Below are 8,593 nucleotides of genomic sequence, written 5' to 3'. Positions count from 1 at the left end.
ATGCGCACAAGTCGGTATTTTGTGGAAGAGCCACACTCAAGGGGCCAAAGAGCCGCATGTGGCTCGCGCGCGAGCCGCAGTTTGCCGACCACTGTCCTAATGAAAAGAGTTTGGAAGAGGGTTATAACACCTGATAAACAGCATCTGGGATATCTTTGAAGTTTACTGCAATATAATTAGCCAGCCCTGCAACAGCATTTTGCTGAGATACTTCTTTAGCACAGGAGCAATCCCCCAGTACCTGGAAGTCCGGATTTGGTCCTTGACTAAGATCATGCCCAAAGCTTCCTATGGTCATCAGCCCCACGAATTCCAGGCTGGGGCACTTGGCATTTATGTGTTCCACCATGGCTACTGTCTCTGAAGGTAGAAGGCCATGTTTACCTTCACAAAAATAAAAATAAAATAGAAGACCCTTATATCAAAATGTTTTAAGTCACTAGAGAAAGGGTCCACTTTCATCCCTTGCTTAAAATAGAGGAGGTGATTCTCAGACTAGAGGACTTCTGGAAAGAACTTGTTCTCAAGTCCAAGAGTAACATTTGAGAGCTTCATGTAGTTCCCCCTCTGGTCAGATTCTGAATTTCTCAAGGGAAGAACTATAAATTGAACTCTAATTGATCTCAATATCTGAGCTGAGAACAGCTAGGGTACAGGGAAAAGAAAAAACCCCACATTGCTTTACTTGGGACATCAAGAAGATCCTCATTGCAAAAATGCCAGATTAACCTGAGAATTATTTTTCCAAATCTGGTATTTCTATAGCTTTAGTAATTAATTAGTAAAATTGTAAAAAACTTAAAATAAAGTCTCTATGATACAGTTTTGACTATATGATTTGCTAAATTTAACAGAACTTTCTAATTAACAACTAGAGGAGGAATCTGCAGCAAATGATTATTTGTTATGCAGTTATAAGGATACTAATACTGTCTTTCCCTCATTTATCAAATGAAGATGCTAAGAACATTCACTTCAAAATTTAATTAGGGAAAACTATAGCTAATTATCAAGAAATGATGTAATAGATTTGATCTGGAGTAAATTTCATATTCAACTACATTGATAATGTAATACATAACTTAAGTGCGTATATATATGTTAAAATGTACTGAATACTTACTTACGTGCCAGACACAAGTGGTAAATCCTAAGTGCTTTTCATTTAATACAATAACTCTAATAAGCAGGTATTCTTACTATCACTACTCTAAACATGAGGCATAGGGAAGCGCAGTACCTTTCCCAAGGTCATACAAACAGAAGCTGTGAAACTAAGATTTGGACCCAGGTAGGCTGACTCCAGGGCCTATTTGGAAAACAGATGCATATATTGAACTCCTTCAGGCAAAGATTTGGTTAATACTCATGCTCTGATGGTTGGAAGCAAATGACTGATCTGTAAACAAATTGCTAACAAGTAAAATGTGTACAGGGTTCTATGCCAACAGCTTTACCTTATTAGCACATTCAATCCTCACAACACCCTCTGAGGTAGGTACTATTATGATTTCACTGCCTGACAAGAAAACTGAGGTCAGGGGGGTTAAGTAACTTATGCAAGATTACAAAGCTGGAAAGTGGTGGAACTCAAACCCAAGATTTGTCTAATTTCAAAGCCCATGCTCTGTTCACTGTGCTACACTGTAAACCAAGCCTGGAAAAATATTCACTGCCTGGTGCTCACAGTGATTTTCCTTCTATTTTCTCCTAATGTATCACTAAGCAGTTTATTTTTTAGGACCCAAGAAGAGTAACTTCTCATGTAACTTTGCAATCTCTTTCAGGAGTGATGGTGACTTCTGGGGATTTTCAGGAGATCAAAGTCACAATCTCCTTGATTCTCCCTGTTTGCCTCCTCCAAAATTAAGACATAACAGATCATAATGTATTAAAGAATACTATGTGGACTGGCTATCCTGCCATCTAGATCCTACATAACACAGCTTACTTAAAGGCCTGTGATTTCTTTCTATAACCTTAGCCATCAGATAAATTAGGCCTGCCATTCTTCCTGGGCGTCAACCACCTTAAGGGAAGAAAAATCTACAATACAGGTCTGGTCACTTACTCTCTTCTCCACTGGTGTTAATCTGGACCATAACCTTTAACCTTTCAGGAGAACCTTTTTTCTGCCACGAACTGTTCACTTTGTCTGCCAACTTCACAGAATCCACTGTTTCCAGCATGAAGAGATTGGGGACAGCTGTAATGAGAAACAGGCAAGGTAATTCTTCACATACTCTACTGCAGCAAACAACATACAACACATCTTTTGGTTGATGGAAAAATAATTTCCTAGGAAAAGAAAAAGACAGTTAAGTCCCAGTTCTGCTAATAAAACTTATATGAAAGTTTTACTAGATATAAGTTCAAATGTTAACCACTGCTGTCTAATCAGCAAAAGTAAATAAGGAGAGGGAAATCCTGACAATCACATAATCATGCAGCATATGTATTCACATGCTCCAAGAAGCTGATAATTGCAGAGATTCCTAATAGCAGGCTTGGTCTGATTCAATCTCAGTTCAAACTGGAGAGAACGGGTCAAGGACAATAAAAAAAAAATAAGTGGAAGCCAAAGAAAGTACTTCTCTGGCATGATATCACCATGTTCTTAAGCTTTCTGGGTTGGGGGCGCTAGAAACAACACCATCAAGACAGTGAAAAGAAAACTCATGGAACAGGACAAAATATTTGCAAATCATTTATCTGATAGGGTCTGGTATCTAGAATATATAAAGAACTTCAAAAGAAAATAGCCCAGTTAAAAAATGAACAAAAGGCCCGGCTGGTGTGGCTCAGTGGTTGAGCATTGACCTATGAACCAGGAGGTCACAGTTCGATTTCTGTTCAGGGCACATGCCTGGGTTTCAGGTTCGATCCCCAGTGTGGGGTGATGATTCTCTCTTATCATTGATGTTTCTATCTCTCCCTCCCTCTGAAATCAATAAAAACATATTTAAAAAAAAATGAACAAAGGATTTGAAAAGACTTTTCTCCATAGAAGATACACAAATGGCCAATAAGCACATGAAAAAATGTTCAACTTCATTAGTCACTAGGGCAGTGATGGCGAACCTTTTGAGCTCAGCGTGTCAGCATTTTGAAAAACCCTAACTTAACTCTGGTGCCGTGTCACATATAGAAATTTTTTGATATTTGCAACCATAGTAAAACAAAGACTTATATTTTTGATATTTATTTTATATATTTCAATGCCATTTAACAAAGAAAAATCAACCAAAAAAATAAGTTCGCGTGTCACCTCTGACACGCATGTCATAGGTTTGCCATCACTGCACTAGGGAATGTAAATAAAACCACCCTGAGATACCATTTCACATATTTTTAACTCCCTTTTAACACCTTTGCTGACTTATAACTATAACTCTTTATTGTATTATTTTATTGGCTGCTTTTTAAAAATTTTCTTTATTGATTAAGGTATTACATATGTGTCCTTATCTCCCCATTGCCCCCGCACCCCCTTATTGACTGCTTTTGAGTCTCACTTATCACAGTCTACCTTTAAGTAATATACCACTTCACAAAGTTTAAGAACCTTATAATAGTGTACTTTTGTTTCTTCCTTTCCATTCTTTATGCTATTGTTGTCATGTATGTTGATTTTACATGTTATAAACCCCACAATACATCATTATTTTTGCTTCTATAACACATTATAATAAAATATTAGAAAAAAAGAAATAAAATCCATCTTTGAAAAGTTTGATAAAATTGATAAATCTCTAGCCAGACAGACTAGAAAAAAAAAGAGAGAAGACAGAAATTACTAATATCAGGGATGAGAGCGTTGACATCACTATAGACTCTACAGATATTAAAAGGATAACAAAGGGAATTACAAACACCCTTATGCCCATAAATTCATTAATTTAATGAAATGGACAAATTCCTTGAAAGACACAAGTATCAATGCTCATCCAAGAAGAAACAGATTATGTGAATAGCCCTATATCTATTAGTGAAATTGAAACTATAGTTAAAAACTTCCCACAAAGTAAACTCAAGGTTTCACTGGTAAATTCTACCAATGGTTAAGGAAGAGATAATACTAATTCCACACAAACTCTTCCAAAAGACTTAAGGAAGAAATATTTCCCAATTCATTCTGTGAGGCCAGCATTACCCTTGATATGAAACCCAAATAAAGACATTTCAAGAAAAGAAAACTAGAGATGAATGTCCCTTGTGAATATAGATGCAAAAATTCTAAGCAATAGCTGACAAATAAAATGCAACATTATTTTAAAAGGATAATACTTCATGACCAAGTAGAATTTATCCCAAGGAACATAGGATTGATTTAACATTTGAAAATCAATAAATGTATTTCAATATGTTAACAAACTAAAAGAGAAAAACCATATGCTCATATAACGAGTTTTATCTTACCCATCAATTTGTTGACATTTTGTTTTTGCAGATGGCCAATGAAGTGCCATTTAATCTCAGGACATGAAGACAGAATCTGAAGAGAAAAAGGTAACTAAGTTTGATGTAGATTTTACGGAGGCCTAGCCAGCTCAAATACTTTGTACACTCCCTTCTGACCTTTCATGTCTATGCAATAATGCACTACCACCACCTTCAGCTAGGCTCCTAAGGATACTTAGAAAAACATTTAAGGCTTCTGTTTTTTTTTCTCTTCCTTGTTCCTATCAATTCCCTCCATCTTTCAGATATTGCTCATTAAGAATGAACTAATTAAAGCTTTCAAATCTCAAAAGGATCCACCATTACAGCAAACTCCTAAAAACCACCATTTTCAAAAACTTGCAAAGGAGAAAACGACAGTCTTTTAATACAGAAGGAAAATCTGATGGGGGGATAAGGACACATATGTAATACCTTAATCAATAAAGAAATTAAAAAAAAAAGAAAACCTGAGAAATATTTGGGGCTCAAGGTGACTGTGGACATTTCTACCGCCAACCCAACCTCTTGCTCTAAAACTCAAACACCAACATGGGTCAAATTTAAACTGAAATGCCAAGATTTAGATACAAACTCAAGAATTCAGATAGCTACTTACTTTTGGATTTGATGCTTTTTCTAGCAGTTCCTGAACCTACAGGGTAGAAAAAGACACGTCAGAGGTGTGGCAAACATGACTCTTCCGAAGGCAGTTTGGAAAAGGGCTCTTACATAGTTTTCTCCGAAAGTGCGCTGGCCATGACTGTAGGCCTCAATCACCATGTCTGCAGGTTTGGTTTTGCTGACGGCTACTAGCCGGGGCTCGATGGCTGGGAGGTCCTGCCAAGAGGGAAAGAGCCAGATAAGTGAATGTTTGGGAATAGTATCCTGATAAGTACTGTAAGATAGATCCCGTACAATAGATCAGCATACATCTTAACTTGTTTTTGGTAAGCTCCATTTTTCCAGTACTGCAGGGAGATCAGTTCCAAATAATGTTGTTCAAATGTCTTTCAAATGCACTGCATCTAAATCTGTTAGCTACTTTAATATTTAGCAAAAGACATTTCTCAGGAGAGTTGGGTAGGTAAGTAAAAGTAGTACATTTCCTTAAAATGCAGTCTTTGACCAACTGTTTCAGCATTACCTGGATCCCACTCCAGACCTACTGAATTTGAGTCTCTGGGACTGGAGTCTGAGAATCTCCCTTTTAAACAAACTTTCCAGATGATTCTCTTGCACACCAAGGTTGGAGGTTTAAGAATCACTTAATTGCCCTGGCCGGTATGGCTCAGTGGGTTGAGAGTCCCCTGGTTCGATTCCAGTCTGGGTTTCTGGACTTGACCCCCCAGTAGGGGGCATGCAGGAGATGTTTCTCTCTCTCTCCCTCTCTCTAAAAATATTAAAGAAAAAACTTTTTTAATAAAGAAAAAAATCACCAGTAATGGAAGGCATCACTCTGACTAGAAAGAAGGCTACTTCTGGTTCCTGAAACCCCCAAATTAACAGTTTTGGAAACTCATTCTGGTCATGGTATAATTATTAACATTGATCCCATTCACTTTCAAAAGTGGCCTGCTTAGAATAACTATATACTCTATTGTTCAGTTTAATCAAGAACCAGTGGCAGACCTGAGGCAGGGATGCACAAAAAACTCTGGACTCAGGATTAGACCTCTCCGACCCCCTTCTCATGGCCGTTACATAAAGAGCCAGGCTTCCCCAAATTCTACTGGAACAAAATCCACACAGAAGCAATAAGAGAAGAGATTCACCTCTCCTTACATAGTTCAGTTTTCATGTACCCCATCACCCTTTTGCGATTTTTACAGAATCACAGTATTCTCAAAGGGCCTGAGAAGTCAGGTCAATTACAAAGAGTTTCTTCTTCCTTCTGAGGGTGCATTAACAAAAGCCTTTTATAACATCATGTCACAACTCCCAGGATTATGTTGATGAACTGAAGGTTTCCAAACAGAAAGGTGAAACAAGCAGCAAGTCTGCCTGAGAGCTATACTGGGAAAACCTCCAAATGTGATGTTTATTAGGGAAATCCCTAGTTTATCTTGGAGAATCGCTGAGAATCATAGAACATTTACTCTGGGAGTGAGCTCAGAGCAATCAGAGTTCATTCCCTTGCCTGTGCAGATGAGGAAACTCCGGACCAGAGTAGCTAAATGACTTGTGGAAGGTACTATCTAACTAGTGGCCAAGGAACGGCTATACTAATACAGGTCTTCTGTCTCTAGGCCAGCATTTGGTTTTTATTTTTATTTTTCAATTATGGTTTACTTTCAATATTATTTTGTATTAGTTTAAGGTGTACAGCATAGTGATCAGACAATCATATACTTTACAAAGTGTTCCCCTCGATATTTCCAGTCCCCACCTGGTACCATACATAGTTATTGAAATACTAGAGGCCCGGTGCATGAAATTTGTGCATGGGAGGGAGGGGTCCCTCAGTCCGGCCTGTACCCTCTCCAATCTAGGACCCCTCAGACATCCCTCTCACAATCCAGGACCTCTGGCTCCTAACCACTCACCTGCCTGCCTGCCTGATCGCCCCTAACCTCCCTCCCCTGCTGTCCTGATAGTCCCTAACTGCCCGCCCCTGCCTGCCTGATCACCCCTAACCATCCTCCCCTGATTGCCCCTAACCTCCCTCCCCTGCCAGCCTGATCGCCCCTAACTGCCCTCCGCTGCCGGCCTGACCGCCCCTAACCGCCTCTGCCTCAGCCCCCGCCACTGTGGCTCTGTCTGGAAGGAGGACTGGATGACTGGAAGATATCCAGTCGACCCGGTCTAATTAGCATAGCACCCTTTTATTAGTATAGACTGTTGACTATTTTTCCCTATGCTGTACTTTTTACATCCCCGTGACTATTTTGTCATTACCAATTTGTACTTCTTTTTTTTTTTTAAAGTATATTTCTATTGATTTCAGAGATGAAGGGAGAGGAAGGGAGAGATAGAAACATCAATGATGAGAGGGAATCATTGATTGGCAACGTTCTGCCTGTTGGATGGAGCCCAAAACCGAGGCATGTGCCCTTGACAGGAATCGAACCTGGGACCCTTCAGTCTGCAGGCCAACACTCTATCCACACAAACCAGCAAGGGCCCAATTTGTACTTCTTAATCCCTTCACTTCTTTCACCTATTCCCCCAACTGTCCTCCCCTCTGGCAACCACCAATCCACTCTTTGTGTCTATGAGTTCCAGGCCAGCATTCTGAGTTATTCTTTTTTAAAAAATATATTTTTATTGATTTTAGAGAGGAAGGAAGAGGGAGAGAGAGATAGAAATATCAATGATGAGAGAATCATTGATCAGCTGCCTCCTGCACGTCCCCCACTAGGGATGGAGCCTGCAACCCAGGCATGTGCCCTTGACCAGAATCGAACCCGGGACCCTTCAATCCGCAGGCCAACAGCTCTACCCACTGAGCCAAACCGGCCAGGGCAGCATTCTGAGTTCTGACACCATAAGTACTGAGGAGAAAAGAAGCCTGTGACCTCTCTGTTGAGGTGCGTCTTACTGGGGGGGGGGGGGGGAGAGATATTGACTGACCCTTGGTCTAATGAAATTCCAGGAGAAGACAAAAAATATATATGGGGAAAAAAAAAGTCTCCTCTGAAGGGGATCAGATGTCAGCCCCCTCCAGCCGCAAACGCGCAAGTGCAGCTCGGCCAGGCCAATCGACCCGCCGGCTCCGTCGCCCACTGACGTTTGCTGAGCATCGACTAGCTGTCAGGCGCTGCCACACACGTGATCGCAGGCGGATCTGGCCCCCTTCGGGTGCTCCGGTAGGAGACGTCTTTTCTTGCCGCTCCTGGGCACAGGCCTGACCCTTCTCCCGTCCGCTAAGGTTGTTGATTCCCACACGAAGCGGGATGGGCAAAAGCCGCGATGCCCGGGGACCGGTCATTCTCCCGGGATGGCGGACACCTCCCGTCCCAACTAAGTCAACCTCCAGGAAACCGGCCAGTCTCATCTCGAGGCCACCGAGGGAGCCAGCCCTTCGCTAGCTTTTGGGGGCTTTACCACCCACGCCAAGGCCCAGGCGGCGGACCGGCCCCGCCCCTCCGGGAGAGCCCTCGGCGTCACCGTGACGACCTATTCCCACGCAGGTGTCCCCCTCCTCACAGCG

The 8,593-nt window shown here is 41.1% G+C and overlaps 1 protein-coding gene across 2 annotated transcripts in view; it reads right to left on the bottom strand.

The window, feature by feature from the left end:
- Nucleotides 1-8,593, bottom strand: part of PROSC (proline synthetase co-transcribed homolog (bacterial)) — a 12,295-nt gene that overhangs the window by 3,468 nt on the left and 234 nt on the right. For both annotated transcript variants that reach the window (XM_014536196.1, XM_014536190.1), the window contains exons 2-6: nucleotides 5,173-5,280; nucleotides 5,060-5,095; nucleotides 4,420-4,495; nucleotides 2,072-2,206; nucleotides 242-384 (exon numbers count right to left, since the gene is read on the bottom strand). In XM_014536196.1, the coding sequence (XP_014391682.1) occupies nucleotides 242-384; nucleotides 2,072-2,206; nucleotides 4,420-4,495; nucleotides 5,060-5,095; nucleotides 5,173-5,280 (498 nt within the window). The remainder of the gene's footprint in view (nucleotides 1-241; nucleotides 385-2,071; nucleotides 2,207-4,419; nucleotides 4,496-5,059; nucleotides 5,096-5,172; nucleotides 5,281-8,593) is intronic.

This window comes from Myotis brandtii, unplaced genomic scaffold (assembly GCF_000412655.1).
Source record: "Myotis brandtii unplaced genomic scaffold, ASM41265v1 scaffold103, whole genome shotgun sequence".
NCBI classification, from domain to species: domain Eukaryota; kingdom Metazoa; phylum Chordata; class Mammalia; order Chiroptera; family Vespertilionidae; genus Myotis; species Myotis brandtii.
The sequence above is the reverse complement of the archived record's forward strand: the minus strand, read 5'-3'. Positions and strand labels throughout refer to the sequence as shown.